At 32.7% G+C, this 22,156-nt stretch overlaps 1 protein-coding gene across 1 annotated transcript in view; it reads left to right on the top strand.

The window, feature by feature from the left end:
* Window positions 1–22,156, top strand: part of LOC149797858 (uncharacterized) — a 338,244-nt gene that overhangs the window by 39,819 nt on the left and 276,269 nt on the right. Inside the window, exon 2 of the mRNA XM_089960811.1 lies at window positions 1,282–1,476. Coding sequence (XP_089816937.1) covers window positions 1,291–1,476 — 186 coding nt within the window. The 5' untranslated portion in view covers window positions 1,282–1,290. The remainder of the gene's footprint in view (window positions 1–1,281; window positions 1,477–22,156) is intronic.

The raw sequence follows: 22,156 nt of genomic DNA, 5'->3' as shown, positions 1-22,156 counted from the left end.
TTTTCCTACATCAAACTAGTATAGTTCATAAATGCCGCCCACATGTATGTGTTTCTATGGATACACTGTGAGGCTATTCTTTCCTTTAGGTATCATGGTACCAATTGTTTTTCCAAATACCTCAATGCTAATGTTTTGTGAAATAAATATACTTTCTGTCCTACTTGGGCATGCATGTCACACACTGTCATATAGAACAATGCTAGATTGTCAATTTGACAATGACATAACCAGGTACTCCATTGCATTTAAGAGAGATAACTCTACTGGAACTAGACAGGGGTAAGAGTTATCTAGTCACAACAAGCACATTTTCAGCCATGTGTACCATATTTTAAAAAAATCATAAAAAATACAAAATATGATCTAGATAGAAATTAACACAAACTCACATGTTGCCAAGAGGCTCAACATTTTTTAAGCCAAACAGAAAGTACAACTCTTACATAATGCACCAATCACAGCTAGTGTTGTTCTTTAATTCTGAATACAATGTTCCATACACCTTAAGCTCCGCCCACCTGGACTTGTGCAATTGGTACCGTTATACCTTATGTCACTATTACATGGTTTCAAAAATCATGTATCTAGTTTGTTGTCTGACAGATGAATTTCTTTGACTATGTCTTCTAATTCAGCAATAAGAGGGAATATCAGTCAGTAGGGTTAGCCTTTCATTATGAGACAATATGCAGTAAATAACAGTTTAACTTCTTTTTGGATTAATGTTTTGCATAACTGATGAAGAATATTGTCATTGTCAGTTTTGGTTTAATCTTTTACTCAAACTTTATATTCAGAATTTTCATTTTTGGGAGTGACTATGTAAGGTACAAATAAATTACCAGTAATTTTGATTTTAAGGATGCCAACTTCAGTGTAGTGCCTAAATTAAAATAATTTAGTTAAGAAGATCTTGGCTTTTTCACAACCTTGTTGGAATTACCCTGGTAAGTGGAATAGTGTTTTGTCAATTTGATTAACAGGTTTTGCCAATAAGAAGTCAATGGATTTTAGTACGACTAAATGCATTACGTTATTTGTATTGTCGATTGAATGTTTGTGTCTCTGTTCCCATCATCATAGCAAGGATTGACTGTGAATACATTTTTCTTTTTACTTCAGTCATTATATATAATAGTCATATAATGATTATCATCATCCTTAACTTCCAAAGTAACTGTTTTATTAGTGTTAAACGTAGTTACTTAATTCACCATTATTATTATCATCCTATTTTTTTTCTCAATGTACTGGACAGAATTTTTTTTCAATGTTCAGGAGAGAAAAATGAAGATACCAGTGAGTGGAATAGGTGAAAAGCCAGCTAACCAGTCAGCTGCTTCAGCCTTTGAATACACCGAGGTTATGGAGACCAATGAAGAACTGGATGAAGATCAAATCCATGGCTCAGACATGGATATGGAGGTGGAAGGAACAGATGATGTGTTTGAAATTCCTAAACCAACACTACAGGTAGGACATAACAGATGATGTGTTTGAAATTCCTAAACCAACACTACAGGTAGGACGTAACAGATGATCTTAGAGCAGTAACGGTATATAATGAGATAATATATGTAGAAATAAAATATGAACTCTTCCTGATTCCCTAATTCTGTGAGTGTGGCTATACACTGATACAATAGTACTTGAAGGTAATGTATCATAATATATCTATTCCAATTTAGGTAAGGCTTCAAGAATTGCACCATTCTTTGTGAACTTATTTAAATTCCATTAATGTCAGTACTTCTGAATGTAAATATGGTCTTGCTAAATTGAAAAAATGTACCAAGTAACTTAATTCCAATTTTTTTTTAAGAGGACTGTTTAAATATTTATTTTATCCTGTTAATTTGTTGAAGTATAGATGATGTTGATAGTGAAATGTGGCACAGAAAAAAAAATGAAATTGACAAAAATTGGGTTTACTGCACATTTTACAATGCATGAAGTTGATGTACAAATAATGATGACATATATTTCTTGGAACTTTGGCCTAATTGTTACAGATATCTGATTTAATTCATATTTATTTTAATTGTTTGTCAGTTTTAAATTTTTTATTCTATTATATGCTATTATAATGTAAATTTATTCACTGGAGATGATATTTTTCCAGAAAATCAGTTGACCTGAATCATTTTTTCGTAAACAGCAGGTGTTGATCTAAGCTCAACCTTGTTAAATTTTAAAAAGCTTGTTGTTTTCACTCTTTCTGTGTTGCTGTTTATTCCAGCCTAAACATATAACATACTAAGTATCTTTCTAAAATGATTTGACCTAATATGTATCTTTCTAAAATGATTTGACCTAATATGTATCTTTCTAAAATGATTTGACCTAATATGTATCTTTCTAAAATGATTTGACCTAATATGTATCTTTATAAAATGATTTGACCTAACATGTATCTGTATAAAATGATTTTCAACACCACAACTTTCCAATAGTATGATATATATTCATATGAAAGTCAAATCCAAATGCAGACTGTACTGACCCAGATCTGCCATCACATAATGTACCAGCAGGTCTGGGTCTGTGTGCTTTGATAGAAGTAATCAGTAGAACAAATAACATAGACTTTGATCTGCTGGGTCTATGTTGTTGATGCACCATTTGCTTGCAAATGAAACCAGGTCTGTTTTAAAGGAACAAATCTGATAAGGGCTAAATTTGGCTCCCAATCATGTGAAACTTGTATAGATACAAGTGGACCCTCCCTCTTTCCAAAATATGTACTGTATTTAAGTCTTATAAAAGAAAATTGAGTATTAAACAACCAATGGTTTGCTCTTCTGTTATGGAACCTGTTTTTGTGGATTATAGACAGTATGGCTAACAAGCCCCTCTGATTGCCAAAATAGATGCACCTAAATTTCTGCATTGGCATACAGTATGCATAATAGTCAATGACAGTAAATATATCTTCTTTTTGCAAGATTGTTTAAATGATATGCATGTATATTTACATTAAGTACCATATTTCATGTAATTTTTCATACACAAAAAAAAATTATTATTAATTTCAGTGTACAAAAAATGATATGTAAAATAAATAATTATCATTTGGTGGTACTGACTGTGTACTAAAAATAAAGGGATCGTACCTGAACAAATTCTACAGAACACGTGTTGACATTGAGTGATTGAATACTTGGTCTTTTTTTTTAAAGGAGCAGAATACTCCAGAAAAAATATAATTTATGCCAGAAAGATGTCTAAAATTTGAAAACTGTAGTTCCAGGTCTTGAAAATATCTGGAACAAAAAATGTTTTGAAAAAGTCTGAAATTCTCATTATTACAGAAACCAGTAACATGACTGCTCTTTTGTGTTTTGGCCAGGTTTTAGTATGCAGATAAAATCTTTAAGTTAGATTAAATACTTTTTCATCTCTAAATTCTAAATACTTTATTTGCAATTTTTAAATCATTTTGCCTTTTCAGGTCAATAAACATGTCACATTGTTTGGTCAAGAAATGTTTATTTGCTTGGTCTAGAAAAGGCCTGAAACATTTTTTGTCTTCAATTGATGTCAGGAACCCAGGATAGATACTTATAAATCTATGGCTGCTTGGTCACTTTTCAGTGCAGAGTTCTGTGCTTTGGGTGCCTTGATAACAAATATTGCGTTTACACATATAACTTTTCTTTTTGTAGCCAGCATTCTGCTGCAACTATGCAACATCCGGTAAACCAACCTTGGTTCATTCAAACTTCAAACAATCAGGTACTCCCTTAAATGATTACTCAGTCCAAGAGTCATTGACCCTGAAAATGTGATACAACTGAGATTTCTTACAAAAAATTTAGGAATTTTTAAAGTGGTTTTTTGGGGGGGGTTGGGGTTGGCAAACCATTGGTTTAAAGTCATTTTAATTAATTTAAAGTTAAAAACTACTTGATGCAAATTTACCATTTAAACATATAAAAGGTTATTGTTTCTTTGTGGGTTTTTTTAAACTAGACACTTTCCATTCTATGTATGCTTTTTCTTTTTAATGCCATAGCTTAGCTATTACATGTGAAAAGATTTTTGCCACAATTTCTGTTTGGAAGGGGGAAGGGGTGGCAGCATTTTATATATGTGCAGTAGAACTTTGATTATCCAGAACATGATTAACCATCAGTCTCTGTTAACCATCAGGGCATTGTACATCAAAATATTAAAAACAGGTACACATTTGTAGATATTGTGATTTTTTGATGACCCAGTCTATTGTATAACACTTTTAATGTACATATTCTATTTTTCATCTATTCTCATATCTGTCATGGTCTTGGTCCCACACCCTGATGGATAATCAAAGTTCTACTGTACAGATGGGTCCTCTTTTTAGTAGTAAACTCGGGAATATAATTATGGACTTGTAACATTGGGTGTTCTTGGAGTGTGTCACACTTCAATTATGTCCTAACATTGTGTCTTCTTGGAGTGTCACACTTAAATTATGCCATAGCATTGGGTGTTCTTGAGTGTGTCATACTTTAATTATGCCCTAGCACTGGATGCTCTTGGAGTGTGTCACACTTCAATTATGCCATAGCACTGGGTGTTCTTGACCTGTGTCACTTTAATTATGCCATAGTGTTGGGTGTTCTTGGAGTGTCACACTTACATTATGCCAAAGCATTGGTTGTTCACACATTAATTATGCCCTAGCAGCACTGGATGTTCTTGGAACCTGTCCCACTTTAATCATGTCCTAGCACTGTGTGTTCTTGGTGTGTCACACTTTAATTATGCCATAGTGTTTGGTGTTCTTGGAGTGTGTCACTTTCTAGTGGGTTCAATGATTTGGTCACTTTGTCTTGTTTCAATCTAGTTTCTGGTTCTTTCTGAGGTTTTCCCAGGTTCTTCCTCCACCATTTATACTGGCCGGCATGTATAGCCTATCTTGTGTTGAAAAATGGCATTAAACCCTACAACAGTAACAACAATAATAATCATGTGTTCCTCATTTTTTAAGAGTGTTTTTTATGGTAATAAAGAATTTTAGCTAATAATAGAAAAAAAAAAGAAATTATTAACAACAAAAAGCATCATATTATGCAATAATAGTGCTTTTCAGAAAACATTAAAATAGCATTATCATTGCTTTTTCAGTACTGTTCTGTTTTGTAATGCGAAATAGTAAGTATAATTTGTCAGTGTGCAGAGTTAACTTTAGGTCAACACCTTATCATGAAAGACCCACACTTTTATTGATTTCTGGAAAATCAAAATTTTACCAGAAGGGTTGAAAACATGCTGCAGGATTAATACTAATTGTAATTGACATTGGGTTATTTGTAAAATATGTCACCTGGACATTTTCCCACATAGGGGATATAGAATTACCAGATGTTCTTAGAATCATATTGATTATGAAAATATAAAAGGGTCAATAATAGGTGAATTAAAGATGTACATGAGATATTGAGGAAACCTATGGAATCAATTTGAGGGATTTGGGCTACAAAGTTTAACAAAGATTCTGCAGCATCTTTAAACAATGGTTTGAGCAGTTGGCTGAATTATAAAATAAGAAACACAATGAAGAAGAACAGAACCAGAATGAACTGAATTGGAATGGGAAAAAAAACAACACAACATTATTATATGTATGCCCAATAATTAACAATTGTTTCCTTTTTTTTAATAACTTGTATCAGTGTTATGGCAAACTGAACTGCAGTACCCAATTCATTTTTAGCTGCAATGGTCATTGACCAGCAGAGCTTATGGAATGACCTCTTGTTTGTCATCCATCATCCGTCTGTCCATTACTACAAATTTTTTCTCACTACTTTTCAGAACTGCTTGGAGGCTTACCATAAAACTGTATACATGCATCCATCCCTAGATTAAGTTCATCCTGAATGAAAACAGTGCAACTCAGAAATACAGTTTGGCCACCAACATGTCCATCTTGAAAATCTTGTTTCCACTACTCCTTCAGAATCAATAGGCATATCAGTATGAGGTTTTAAACAAAAGACTTTTTATGTTGTCCACTATGGCAGCCATAATGAAAATCTTGTTATTGCTTCTCCTCTAGAATTGATGGTCATACTGACATAGAGTTTTCATCAAAAGACTTCGTATAATATATAGTTGGTCCTTAATGGAAATAGTTCCAAGCTTGTATCAAATATGGCTGCCATAATTGCCACCTTGAGAATTTTATGCACATTTTCTTCTGATATGATGGTCATATTGTTATGGGTTTTTCAGCAAAAGTCTTCTAATGATGCCAAATTTGACCTAAACAAAAATGGTACCAATATAGCTTAGAACAATAATATTGTTAAACATAGGATGATGAATGAACTGAGAAAGTGTCTAGTCAAATTGATGCTTATTTCCCACATTGTTTTGCTATATGCATGCAGATATTTACAAGATCATCTTCATCACCATCATCATGTTTTATTAGCAGTAGTAATAGCTGTGATAATAGTTGTAACAGTCGTAAACAAGGAATGATGAAAGACAGACGATTGTGATAATCCTCACGTATTCCGACCCTACCGTATTCCATTATCAATAAGCACTGCTAAATCAAGAATTCATTTTTGTATTAATTGTGATGTACATTGTCAGAACAACCATATGGCTATGCAGTGTTATTTACATGGTAATTAAACATGCTTAGCACTTTGGTTATCCAGTTGAAACTAGACTGAGGGCAAGAATGGAAGGAAGAGGTCAAATCAGTGAGGCTGCCAGTAGGGAAATTAGACTCTCTTTAGGGAAATGAAAATCTGTCCATGTGCTATTTAAGCCGTTGTCCATGCAGCAGATGTTATAAGTACAAGCAATCATATGCATTACTTGTTATTCGAACTCACCAATAAAGATAATGGGGGGTATATCATAGAATAGATTAGTAATAAAATGTTAATTATATCCCAGTCAAAACAGAACAAGCACTTAAAAGATAGTATCTGTATATATATGAATCGATTTAATGGAGTCCGTGACCTTCAAATTTACAATGGAAAATTAGAAGGTTTTTATATTTTATGTTTGTATGGTTATAACGAAACAATAAGACTAGTAGTTGACCAATGGTCTGTGGTCTTCACTTTAGCATGTACTGACATTAATTTCTGTTGAATAAGAAAACATCAAAGGGCTTGCAAACTCATTTTAAAATGCATGTGGTGTTTTGTTACGGTGATGGACTTAATAAGGAGAACTAATTAAGGATAATACTTAAATGTATGGTTTATGAAGTCCTTTGTCCATTTGTTTATAAACACCAGTAGATATTGACAATAAGAAAGCTTTTGCACATGGGTGCCTGCATGATTTTTTGCAGTGGAGGGGGTCAGGATTTTTGCAGGGGGGAGGTTGGTCCGTCACGGCCAGGGGAGTTGGTATAGTAAGCAGTCTGAAACTAAAGTTGATATTTACGAAGTGTTTTGAACTGACTCTTGTGACATATTTTCAGCTTCATTTGCATAATTAACTTGTCAGAATCTATATATATATATATTCATATATATTTACAGCATGATTTCGGGGAGGGGGATCATGTGATCCCCTTTGACCTATGCTGCAGGCACCCATGCTTATGCATCAATCATTGTATTTTCTCACCAACAATTAATTATTAATTTTTGTAAAAACAAAAGGGCAATATGGTATTTTCGATCCTTTTTGCAAACATAAATCTTCTTAGCATAAATTTATGTCCGATAAATTAATGGATTTTTCGAAAAATACAAAGTTATATGTATGAAAAATTATGATACATTAAAATAATTATTATTTTAATAACTGGATTGTGTACAAAAAATTAAAGAGAACAAAAAAAACATGATTGATATCTCTGACATATTTTCACTTTAATTTTAAAAAGTAATGCTTATGTTTATGTTTAACACTGACTTGCTTGTCAAAATCCTTCCATAATTGTCACAAAATAACAATTTATGTTTTTTTTTTTAAACATAAATAATCACAGGAAAGCTATGCTAACCATTTGCACATTAGTAAAAGCCAGATATTTCTACAGTGTATAATGAAGTACTGTACAGAATGTTCAGAACATCAATAAACAAAGAAGGGTCATGTCTGTATCCTCGGGGGAGACTTGCATTATATTTTATTACCAGTTGATAAAATTATTCCTTGTATTGATCAGTGATGATTCTTAGTTCTTAGACATTATTGGGAATCAATGATAAATATTTACAAAATTTTTTAAAATGGATTATCTTGACAGACATTATCAAATAAGATTTAGGTTTTTCTTGTCCTCATTTTCTTTCTTGCATACAAAGCCTAATCCATGATGGCATCACTTAAATCTTTTTCATTTTGCTGAAAAGTTTGGTGAGATTTCAAAAATACTTTTACCAAAACTTTCATTGAAATTGTGATGAGATGTCACTAAAATTTCACTTAAATATTTGTGAGGTTTCACAAAAAATTTGACTAAAACTTTTGTGAGATTTCACTACAATTTTGATCATTATATAGTATTTTACGGAAGTTTCAGTAGTTTTTCAGACATTTCAAATTAATAATGGTTATGAATTAAACAGGACTTTATTAACCAAGGTGATATTAAGTGTGAATGAAAACAAATGTACAGATGTTGTAATTATATGACATCCAAGGCAAGAGATATGGGAGTTAATAATAATAATAATAATAATAATAACAATAATAATAATGACTTTATTTAGAGAAGGTAACTCAATTAGCTACAGAACTAATCTACCTTGAGGCCTTCCATCTGTTATGTACAATATATACAGTATATACAACATGATGTGAAGAATCTGGCTTGACACTAAATAATTAAGTGATTTTAAAAATCAAAGTATCAAGCCAGGAACACATGCACAGGCATCTTTGAACACATATATAAAATATAAAATATTTATCTGCATTGAAAAATCAAACTGGAGATAATGCAAAATTACAGAAAAGCATCCATTTGAGACATGAAAAGAAGAAATGTTAGGAGCCTGCCTTATGTCACTTGTAGTGCAGAATTGATTTTTGATTAATGTACAAACTGTGATGCTGCTGTGGTCTCTTGAATTAGTCCTTGTTCCATAAGCAGCCGTGACAAACATTCATCATGATATAATTACTCTTATTTTACACTGAATTCTAACAAACCTAGAATATTTTGATAATCTACACAATAATGCCTCATGATATTGAAAGATGATTCTACGTGGGCCAAGAAAATTCCACAAAGATATGACTATCTTTGATAGACATGGGCATTTGGCAACAATTCCCACCAGTGATCTATATGTTGTCCCTCCTTAAATTCATTCTGGAAGTTAATCAGTCTTGAGTTATATAACTTGGAAATCATCCTGGTTCAATTCCTTGTCCTATTTAGCATGTTAGCTACTAAAGTAAAGCTCTTTATGGCAGAAAAAAGCAAAATGCTAGTCCTGGCATTCAGTTTTCATACAGATTGACCAATTACATTCTCATCGACTTTGCATTCAAGCTATTCTCAATGCCACACATTTTTCACATGGTTATTCAATCTTGTATCCCGCTCGAAAATTCGAATCGCCACATTTAGCAAGCATGCTCATTCCCATGAGTTTCCGTTATGCAATGATTCATTGGCAAATACAAAATTTTGACCAATCAGAAAGCTCTTTACAGCGATCATCTTTTAAATAATAAATGGAACAAATACTTATTAGAAAGCTCATTGCAGAATGGGACTGGTTAGAGCATTATTTGTAAAAAAGTTTTGGTGACGATATTAAATAAAGGGTCCGTATCGAGGAAAATCAGATTCAGATGTGAAAAGCAAAATTCTGATTTAAAAAGGAAAACAAGAAAACTTGTTTGAGAGCAGTTAAATCCAGTTTAAGTTAAACAAAAATACAACAACAACAACAACAACAAAATTTTAAAAAGAAATATAACAAGGAAAGATGTGGAAAGAAGTTATTGTGCCCAAAATAAACAATACAATTACAGCTATCAGAAACAGGAAATATAAATGCTGCTGAAAATCATTCAAATTGTACAAGAAACCAATTTTTTTAAAAATATTATATCTTATTGATATTTTTATTGAAATGTCAGTGATATTACAATCACAAAATATCACTATACACCACTCTCTCGATAACTCGCGCCCTGATAACTCGCGAACCCGCTTATAACGCGGGGTCATGCGTGGATTCCATTTTTTATACCAGAAAAATACCCCAAAAATGTATCCCTATCTGTTGAACTTGAAGAAACTCATGATCAAAATTGGTAATGGAAACTTTGACATATCGCTCGTTTTCTCATCGAAAACGGTAGATAGGACCTGGAAATTTTAATCAACATTATGTAATATAAAATTTAAAAACAGGCCATACAATTTGTTTACATTTTCTTTCCAAACGACATTCCTAGTATACCGCAATTAGAGATATGTAAGGAAATTTCGATCAATGAAAATGTCACTGACGCCGAGTGGAGGCAGTACTTTAATAAAGAAATACAAATTAAATAATTTTCTTTTCAATTGAAATTTGTGTTCTAGTTCTATCTTTTAGTTCCTTTTAAGTATAATCAGCATAAATGCAATGTGTCCTCTTGTAATTAAACGTAAAATGTGTCATTCTACCGTAACAGCTATGTCTGCGAGCGTTTCTCTGAGAACTTAATTAAGTGCCGACCGTGTTTTGATAACTGAATTGCGGAAGTATTTGTTGCAATCTTGCATTGAACTAAAAGCTGGCCTCCTTTGTATTATCACGTTAATTATGTCTTTTGAATCAAAGAAAGGAGGTGGAGTAAAAGAAAAGTTAAAAGGTACAAAAATCCTACAAACTTAAAATCTAGCATCCCCGGTCGAATGTGGGGTGAACTCACTTAATTTGATCAATCGAACACTGTTACAAATGTTATTGTGTATGTAACATAAACTACCTTGAAATAACCGACTCTTTCATAACTGTGATCAAAGATAGCAAGGCAGCCAAGCGAAATGAATACTTCGTAAAATAAAGAGCTTGATTTCACAGATATGGAGCATTGGGGGCAAGCAAGTTTTCAAGAATTCTTGAACTAGCACTTAGAGATATCCTCAAGGATGAAAAGAAGTTTCATTATTACTTCCAATGAAATTTCCACATCAATAATGTACTAATTTAACAATACAAAAATTGAGTTTCAACGTAGACGATTGTCTCACGAAATAAATGTCGCGTGTTTTTTTTGTTTTTTTAAAAAGGAATCTTGTTTGGTGGTGTATCAACAGTTAGTCTAGTTCCCTGCTCGGTGGACTCCCGATTTAGCAGGATACTATTAAACATTACTACAGGAACCAGACTCATCAAAACAACAAAAAGCAGTGACGTAATACACAGATTTTTCGCTTACATGTGATGGTTGTTGAAACCAGTTAGAACGATCTTTCACATGCTGGACATTTTGAAAATAATGTTATTTAAACAGAATAATGAACAACTTCATTAGAAAAAGCACGCTATTAAAAATTATTATCGACGTGATTGTAAAATGAGGATTCAGTCATTAAATAGCCCCACCCACCACCACCATGGTTTTCTTGATATCAAAGTGATTTTGTTTCAATTTTTGGAGGTCCCTCAGTAACTCGCGCCATCACTTATACTGCAGTCTATGTTTGTGGACCCTATTGTGCGCGAGTTATTGAGGGAGAGGTGTATTTTCAGAATTTTTGACAAACTCGCAGTGAAATTTGAATCACAAATTCCCACTGATATTTTCAGAAATGTTGGCAGTCAGTGAAATTTAAATGACAAACTTTCAATGATATTTTCAAAAATTTGGGTAATATCTCCTAAGATACCATAATTTTAGTGAAAAAGGACATTTGAGTGAATGTAAAAAAATGTCACTGTGATTTGGCTGAAATTTCATTCACATTTTCACTTGGGCATGATTTTTATAGAGCATATTTTAATAGGAAGCCAAAAATAAAATGTTTTAGAGTAACATCAAATCAAGCCCCAAATCCACCTTGCACCAACTTTTCTAAGTCCAAAGATTGATCTATGCTTGTACTACCAGATATTAATTTTCTGATCATGTTTACATTTTCTCTACTTTTTTGGTCATGTCTTTTTGTCTGTTTTTAAACATCTGTGAAAATAAATTAAAGAAAACTGACATGCATGTGTTTCTTCAAATTTATATGAGTATCTATTCACCCTTCCACATCAGCTACACTGATATATACATGTACTCGAACTCCCACCAACATTTCTATTTGAATCAGGTAGTTTAGGTTATTAATTCTTCAGAAGGTATTTTCAATGATGCTATAATACATGAGCCTGCTTTCCATATGGAATTTTCATTTGCTGTGAAGTACTTATGGAATTGATATGGAATAAACTGTCTGATTCCATAAGTTTTTCAGTCCATATCTCTCCCGTACGGATTCCTGAAGTATTCCATATGGAATCCATGAGAAATTTCTGTATGGGAGGACCTTATTTATTTTAATGAATGAGCTACGAATTTAAAAAAAAATTTCATTGTGCAGGATTTATTATTATTATTATTATAAGATGTGTGATAAAATGCAGACAACACTGCTTTTGATTTCTTGTGCTATTGAGTTGGTCCTTAATGGAAATGGTGCCACTTTCACATCCAGTATGGCCACCACAGCAACCATCTTGAAACTCTGATTACTGCTACTCCTGATGATTGGTGATATCAACATGGGATTTAACTAACCAACTTTGTATAATGTCTAGTTGGTCGTAAACTTATCAACAATAGTCAATGAATCCCAATGATTTTGCTGACAAAGTGTTGAAGGTCACAGGCCATTCTCTAACATTTTTCTTTTTACATCAGATTTGCATTACATTATTAAAAGTAGTTATACTCCAGAAAAAGGATAAAAAAAATTATAAAGTGTAAAGTAGAAATAATAATTTAATTACTCAAAATAGAAGTATAAAATGCTGTTACTTCCCCTTAGCTACAATTTCCCACCTATAGAGGATGCCAACTGGAAATATGACATACAATTATCACCACAAGACGAAGTACATACATCTTGTTGTTGAAAAATAAAACACTATAAACTATTGATAGGAAACATTTAGATGAAACTATTGAAAATGAATTTGCTGTTCATCTTTATATCGATGTGTGTGCATGACTAACTAGATTGTGTCACTTTCAAACTGTTCCATTGTTTCAATTTTTTTCTAAAATTCCAGTAATACAGGTAACAAAGGAATCAGCGATGGCTTCTCTATGCCAGACAACTTTATTAAAAAAATTTTTTGCACACTTAAAAGAATTCAAAGTCAGCTTACTGGGTTGGCTTGCTTTGTAATAAAATAACCTTTGTATTTGATATCCTGTTGGTAAGTTTAAGTAATGTGTTTATTGCTCACAGCCAGACGTGTTTATTCACCACCTGGGCTTCAGTTTGTTTGCAATATGTAATCATAATTGGTACAGGCAGGGCATTAATGCTTGCAGGGTAAATAGTATACACAGCAATAACTTGCTTTAATAATACTTTTGTAACCCATGCTAGCGTAAAGATTATCATTTGCACTCTCATTGAAAGTATTTTCAAATAATGGTTTTTATTTGCGAGATACTGTTGTATAGTTAAGCTGGATAGAACACAATCTTGGTCATTTTGCACCTTACACCATATCATGTGTGAATGGCAGGTTCCTTCAATTAGTCAGTTGTTATTCCCATCTCGTTTGTGATTTTGTTATCTGATATAAGTGATACACACTACAGTAAGGATGCATACACCAGCTGACATCCGTTACATATACAGAGTTCATGGATATATATGTTTCTTTAATAAATTTCACGCGATGGAAAAAAAGGAATAAATGGTAACAATCCAAGGTTAGTTTCTTTTATTTTATTTTCAAATAAGTGTTTTATTTATCTATTTTATTGCACTTTGCAGTTGGGGGGGGGGGGCACAAATTCAACACAAAATTATTTCATTTGTTAAGTCTTGGGACACATACCTTGATAAAAAAGAGTTTCACCATAAGTTCTGGGACAGGAAAAACAAAATATTTTATCCTGTCCCAATATATGGTGTATATATATATATATACAATTATATATATATATATATACATACATACATATATATATATATATATATATATATATATATATATATATATATATATATATATATATATATATATATTGAGAGAGAGAGATGACTGACTGATTCTAGAGACTTGTACACCTATAAATGATAAACGTTCTAGAGTAATACCTCATTTCTTTTTTTTAAACCCTTTTGAGTTCATTTTGGTCATAATAATGCTAAATGAAGAGTTTGATCAAAAAAAGTCTACACTCTGCATTTTCAAAAAGTATTATGATTATTTTAAACATTAATATTTTACATCTGCAGTAACATTACAGTGCTGTAATCCTTCATTTGATATATTTTACATATGGTCCTGAGTTTTGTACGGGATTTAGGAGGTCCAAACTTCTCGGATGATGGAAGGATTTTTTTTTCTTATATTTGACAGTCTTGGGGAAAATTGTCAGCACTGCTGTCTTTAACAAATTCAATTTCATCTGTGCACCAATGGGTTTCATCAACAAAGGAGGGTGTAGAAAGCAACTGTCCTCAAAAGTTTGTATGCACAAGCGGGATATTGCTGTTGGCATTAATGGTACAACTTTCCCATCCCTCACCCTATTCGATGCCACAACTTAATCCACTTTTTTTCTGGTAAACAGGGTCTTTTGATAAAAGAAAGAACCCTTTTGTCCATCATCACTCTTTTGGTTACATAAGTATACAACACTGTGCACCATATTTACTGTACAAAAGTATGATCATAAGATATATCGCATAGAAATTTATGTGGGGAAATTAAGAACCATGTATGGCTAGGTTGAATAGAAGAGATAAATGTATGTCATGTCCATTTTTGGCAAATGGAAATTTCTGATTATTTACAGAGATTGTTAAATAATGCTTTCATTTTAAAAAGCAGATTTTTAAGTATAATTAAACAATTTTTTGGTATACATACATAACAAATGCATTTTTTTATGACTATAATAATATCACACATTTCTACAATATATGTGGCCAGTGACCTTTAAGGATGTTTGGTTGTCATACTTGCTGTGATATATAACCTCTCATCATGTAGATCAAACATGTCATGACAGCACAAATACAATCGGTCTGCAGAACAAAAAATCTGAGGGTTTTAGTTTCTGATCTAACATGTATTAAGAACAGATGGGTTAAAATATCCATTAATAGTGTAATTACTAATAACTAATTTTTTTCTTGCTACAATTTATCTTCAAATGATGAAATTTGGAAATTCCTGTTTTTGTACATTAACACCAGTGGCAATTATGAGAGAGAGAGAGAGCAATATATACCAGAGCAAAACGTGCTATCACTGGATCATTACACAGAATATTTAATAACATTAGGTGAATTTCTAAATATGGAGAAATAATATTATCTCATGGGCTAGAGAACTTTTAATGTATACTCTATAGGGATTCAAACCCTGGTCTGTGGGTTACAGTGAGTGAAGGATAGGCAATGAGTGATTTGCCTACAGACCTAGGTTTGAATCTCCAGAAAGAATGTATTAAAAATTCTCTAACCTGTATGATAATATTATTTCTTCACATATATACATATATATCTATATATCACACATACACACACACCCACACACCCACACACACACACATATATATATATATATATATATATATATATATATATAATTTTCTGCTTTCAAGCATTTCACAGATTCTAAAATCTTTATCTTTCATTCATTAGCTTTTCTCAAGGCCATACAATATTGATAACTTTTTAATGCAATGGCCTTGACTGTTTGATTTCAGAGATCAGTTTAATGTAGTTTAACAATTGTGATTTCAGTTCAGAGTTTTTAACACTAATGCTGTTTGGTAGTGCTGATCTTTAATTAAAAGAGGTTATCTAAAAATAACATGAACCTCATATTAGTTCTAGTGAACTTCTGAATAAAATTTTGACCAAGCTTGCTCTCTGAGACATGATGCCAATCTGCCATTAAATGTTGTAATTCTCAATAATAAACTGATATGCCTATAATTCCTGATAATGAATATATATCCCAGGCTCCATTAAATGCAATTCTTGTAATTCTCAATGATAAATTGCTATGCCAGTCTGCCATTAAATATTAAAATTCTCAATAATAACCTGATAACCCAGTCTGCCATTAAATATTAAAATTCTCAATAGTAACCTGATATTACCAAGTCTGCCATTAAATATTAAAATTCTCAGTAGTAACCTGACATTACCAAGTCTGCCATTAAATATTTAAATTCTCAGTAATAACCTGATAACCCAGTTTACCATTAAATATCAAAATTCTCAATAGTAACCTAATAACCCAGTCTGCCATTAAATATTAAAATTCTCAATAGTAACCTGATGTTACCCAGTCTGCCACTATTTATCAAAATTCTCAATAATAACCTGATAACCCAGTTTACCATTAAATATCAAAATTCTCAATAGTAACCTAATAACCCAGTCTGCCATTAAATATTAAAATTCTCAATAGTAACCTGATGTTACCCAGTCTGCCACTATTTATCAAAATTCTCAATAATAACCTGATAACCCAGTCTGCCATTAAATATTAAAATTCTCAATAGTAACCTGATATTACCAAGTCTGCCATTAAATATTAAAATTCTCAATAATAACCTGATAACCCAGTTTACCATTAAATATCAAAATTCTCAATATTAACCTAATAACCCAGTCTGCCATTAAATATTAAAATTCTCAATAATAACCTGATAACCTAGTCTGCCATTAATTATTAAACTTCTCAGTTGTAAACTGATGTTAGCCAGTCTGTCATTAAATATTTAAATTCTTAATTATAACCTGATAACCCAGTTTACCATTAAATATCAAAATTCTCAATAATAACCTGATAACCCAATCTGCCATTAAATATTTAAAATCTCATTAATAACCTGATATTACCCAGTCAGCCAATTCAATATTTAAATTCTCAATAATAACCTGATAACCCAATCTGCCATTAAATATTTAAATTCTCAATAATAACCTGATGTTACCCAGTCTGCCATTAAATATTTAAATTCTCAATAATAGCCTGATAATTTACCCAGTCTGTCATTAAATATTTAAATTCTCAATAATAACCTGATAACCTAGTTTACCATTAAATATTTAAGTTCTCAATAATAACCTGATAACCTAGCCTGCCATTAAATATTTAAATTCTCAATAATAACCTGATAACCCAGACTGCCATTAAATGCAATACATATAATTCTCAATAATAGATTGATATGCTAGTCTGCCACTGAATACTGTAATTCTCAATAATAAACTTGTATGTCAGTCTCCCATTAAATGCTATACATATAATTGTCAATAATAAACTGACATGCCAGTCTCCCATTATATACTGTAATGATAAATCAATCCCCTACTTTTAGCAAGTTTGACACTGAATTTTAGGGTTTACTAATGTGTAATTACCTCAAAAGTTTATGCCTTGGTACCTTGGTCTTTTATTTTGGTTTAAAGAGGCAAAACTACTAGACATCTGGAACATGTTTAAATTGTATAGAGGGCAGGTGAGCAGTGAGATTTTTGCAGCACATCCTTGCCTCTCACACAACAACAATCTGCAACAAGTACTTATGGCAGTTAAAATTGATTAGAAGTTCAGCACCTCTGTATATGATGAATGAAGAGAGAGACTATATATATTGTTTTTAAGCAATAAATATACCTTAGTATTTTATCCCTAGTTAATACATTTTGTAGGAGTGCTTGTGCAGTCTGTAGGTGTCAGCATTGTTGACAATAGTTAAGACTAAGTATCTCTTCACAAAGTAATTGAGCAAAGCAACATTTTTAACTGTAAATGTGAAGAACAAAAGACTTTAATCATGTTCCCCAATCTGGTGTAGATTTTATAACTGTGTAGATAAAAGAAATGCATAATTTAGGGATTGAGAACTTCAATTTAAAATAATCTGTATTGCCAAATTACTTGATCATCTCTAGACAATTTGATTATTTTAATCTCTCAATCTCAGCTTTCATTTTCCCGCTAAAGATGTCAAAATATTAGAAGTTAGCCAGGTACCCATTGTTTCTAATGATTGGTTACCCGTGTACCCGATCAAAGGGAAATTATATTAAATGTGAACCTGAACTGCATTATTGTAAGTTCCCCATAAGGTGCCATAAGATGTTGTTCATCAGTCCATATCTATTTGTCTGTTTGCATACTGACTCAAGTTCTCCATCATATGCAGTTAACAAGCTTTGTGGGATGGCAAGAATTCAGGGAAAGGAAGAACCCTCTCTAATTTGTGGTCAAGAGGTCAGATGTGAAGGTCACTGAGTGAAAGAAGAAAAATGGTTTCCACACAACAACATTACTTCTAAATCACAGTCGTTGACCAAAATATGTGGATAGCTTGCACTTAAAATAAGGACAAAGCATAATGATTTTGTGGTCAAAAGTTCAGGGTCAGGTTGACTATGACTGAAAGAAGGACAGTGGTTTCTGCAGAGTAATATTTAAACTCTGCATAACAGACCAGTACCAATCTTGATTTTAGTTAAGGATTATTATTCCTATGAATTTTGGGGGTGAAAGATCAAGGTTATTGACTGGATGAAGAAAAATGGTTTTTGTACAATAACATTTGTACTGCATCACATATCTGTGGATGGCTAAGTGCACTTGGATGATAAAGAAAGCTAGATATTCAGAGGTGTAGAGGTAGATGTTGTGCTCATAGTAAGTAAGATAAGAAAGTAATTGTCTCTGCTCAGTAACTTTAATTCAGGAGAGCATACCTAGACCAAAGTCCAGGTCACTGATACCCATTGTCATGAACTATTAAAATTGGACTAGCATATAATGCACCATTTGCAGTACTCTTGTACCTGTAATTACCTTGGTATATTCAGATTCATACATGCAGCCCTCAATCATCTTTGTTAGACAGGCTCGGACAGACAGCCTTTAATCATCTTTGTATATTCAGACTCATATATGCAGCCTGTAATCTCCTTTGTATATTCAGATTCGTACATGCAACCTTTAATCACCTTTGTATATTCAGACTTGTACATGCAACCTTTAATCATCTTTATATATTCAGACTAATAGAGACAACCTTTAATCATCTTTGTATATTGAGACTCATACAGAGAACCTTTAATCACCTTTGTATATTCAGACTCATATATGCAGCCTTTAATCACCTTTGTATATTCAGACTTGTACATGCAACCTTTATTCATCTTTGTATATTCAGACTCATAGAGACAACCTTTAATCATCTTTGTATATTCAGACTCATACAGACAACCTTTAATCACCTTTGTATATTCAGACTCATATATGCAGCCTTTAATCACCTTTGTATATTCAGACTCGTACATGCAACCTTTAATCAACTTTGTATATTCAGATTTGTACATGCAACCTTTAATCACCTTTGTATATTCAGATTTGTACAGACAACCTTTAATCATCTTTATATATTCAGAATTTGTACTTGTAGCCCTTATTCACCTTTGTATATTCAGACTCATAATTGTAACCCTTAATCACCTTTGTATATTCAGACTTTAATCACCCTCATATATTTAGACTCATACAGGCAGTCTTTAATCACCTTTATATATTCTGACTTGTACATGCAGCCTTTAATCACCTTTGTATATTCAGACTCAATTCAGACTCATACCTGCAGCCCTAATAATTACCTTGGTCTATTCAGATTCATACATGGAGTCTTTAATTGTCTTTGTAATACAGGCTCATACAGACAGCATTTAATCACCTTTGTATATTCATACTGGTAGCCCTTAATCACCTTTGTATATTTTGACTTGGACATGCAACCTTTAACCACCTTTGTATATTCAGACTCATATATGTAGCCCTTAATCGCCTTTGTATATTTAGACTCACACATGCAACTTTTAACCACTTTTATATATTCAGACTCACACATGAAGCCCTTAATCACCTTTGATTATTCAGACTCGCACATGTAGCCCTTAATCACCTTTGTATATTCAGACTCGTACATGCAGCCTTAATCAGCTTTGTATATTCAGACTAGTACATGCAACATTTAATCACCTTTGTATATTCAGACTCATACATATAGCCCTTAGTCACCTTTGTATATTTAAGCTTGTACATGCATTCTTTTATCACACTGTATATTCATATTTGTACATGCAGCTTTTAATCACCTTTGTATATTCAGACTCCTACATGTAGCCCTTAATCAACTTTGTATATTTAGAATTATACATGCAACTTTTAACCACCTTTATATATTCAGACTCACACATGTAGCCCTTAATCACCTTTGTATATTCAGACTTGCACATGTAGCCCTTAATCACCTTTGTATATTCAGACTCATACATGCAGCCTTTAATCAACTTTTTATATTCAGACTCGTACATGCAATCTTTTATCACATTGTATATTCAGACTTGTACATGCAGCTGTTTAATCAGCTTTGTATATTTAGATTCATACATGCAACCTTTGTATATTCAGACTTGATTCAGACTCATACATGCAGCCTTTAATCAGCTTTGTTTATTCAGATTTGTACAGATATCCTTTAATTATCTTTGTATGTTCAGACTCATATATGCAGCCTTTAATCACCTTTGTATATTCAGACTTGTACATGCTTCATTTTATCACCTTGTATATTTAGACTCGTACATGCAGCCCTTGATCACCTTTGTTTATTCTGACTCATACATGCAGTCTTTAATCACTTTGTATATTTAGACTCATACATGCAACCTTTAATCACCTTTGTATATTCAGGCTTGTACAGACAGCCTTTAATCACCTTTGTATATTCAGGCTTGTACATGCAGCCTTTAATCACCTTTGTATATTCAGATTCATACATGCAACTTTTTAATCCCCGTTTCATTATTCAGGCTTGTACATGCAACATTTAATCAGCTTTGTATATTCAGATTCATACCTGCAACCTTTAATCACCTTTGTATAAATCAGGCTCAGACATGCAATCTTTAATCACCTTTGTATATTCAGACTCATACATGCAACTTTTAATCCCCTTTGTATATTCAGACTTGTACATGCAACTTTTAATCACCTTTGTGTATTCAGACTCATACATGCAACCTTTAATCACCTTTGTATATTCAGACTCGTACATGCAACTTTTAATCCCCTTTGTATATTCAGGCTTGTACATGCAATCTTTAATCAGCTTTGTATATTCAGATTCATACCTGCAACCTTTATTCGCCTTTGTATAAATCAGGCTTAGACATGCAACCTTTAATCACCTTTGTATATTTAGATTTGTACATGCAACCCTTAATCACATTTGTATATTAATGAATATACAAAGGTGATTAAGGTTTGCATGAAGAGAAGCCTCAACCTTTAATCACCTTTGTATGTTCAGGCTTGTACATGCAACCTTTAATCACATTTTGTAGTTATAGAAAGTCTTTATTTAATCATGATTCACACCTTGCAATGTTAAGTAAAGGGTCCAGCTTGCTTTGTCATATGCTGTGAAAGATATCACAAGTGCCTATCTGACATCACACATTTCAAGGGGAGGCTACTCAGAAGCAGCGGGGGGGGGGGCGAATCCGACATTTTGTCCAATCGTCATTTGGCTTAATTATTACTTTCTGCACTCAGCGGATCCGGTGTAGTCAGCGCCTGGTAAAAAAAAAACGACGACGGTCCATCCTACACGACGGTGACGTCATTTGGTTTAATACATTTTCTGCGAGCCGATCCCAGCGTCGTCAGCGTCCGGTAAACACAGCGACGACCGCGTCGATGTCATTTCCCCCCCTTGCTGCTAAGTGGTTATTTACAATGATCTTACAAACAGAGTGATTACTAACTCCTCCTCTTGTAGATCAATTAGGTTATTTGACTGATCGGTAAGTCTGAAATTAATTCTCGTTAAAAACCGATTATGGCATCGCATATAGACCGGATTAATCGGGCTCTCAACGATTAAGAATCCGGGAGGGGCTGTTGGTGAAAATGAATAAAGGATATACCCCTGCTGAGCTTGA

The sequence above is a fragment of the Sinohyriopsis cumingii genome, chromosome 6 (genome assembly GCF_028554795.1).
Source record: "Sinohyriopsis cumingii isolate HCF-2022 chromosome 6, ASM2855479v2, whole genome shotgun sequence".
NCBI lineage: Eukaryota > Metazoa > Mollusca > Bivalvia > Unionida > Unionidae > Sinohyriopsis > Sinohyriopsis cumingii.
The sequence above is the reverse complement of the archived record's forward strand: the minus strand, read 5'-3'. Positions and strand labels throughout refer to the sequence as shown.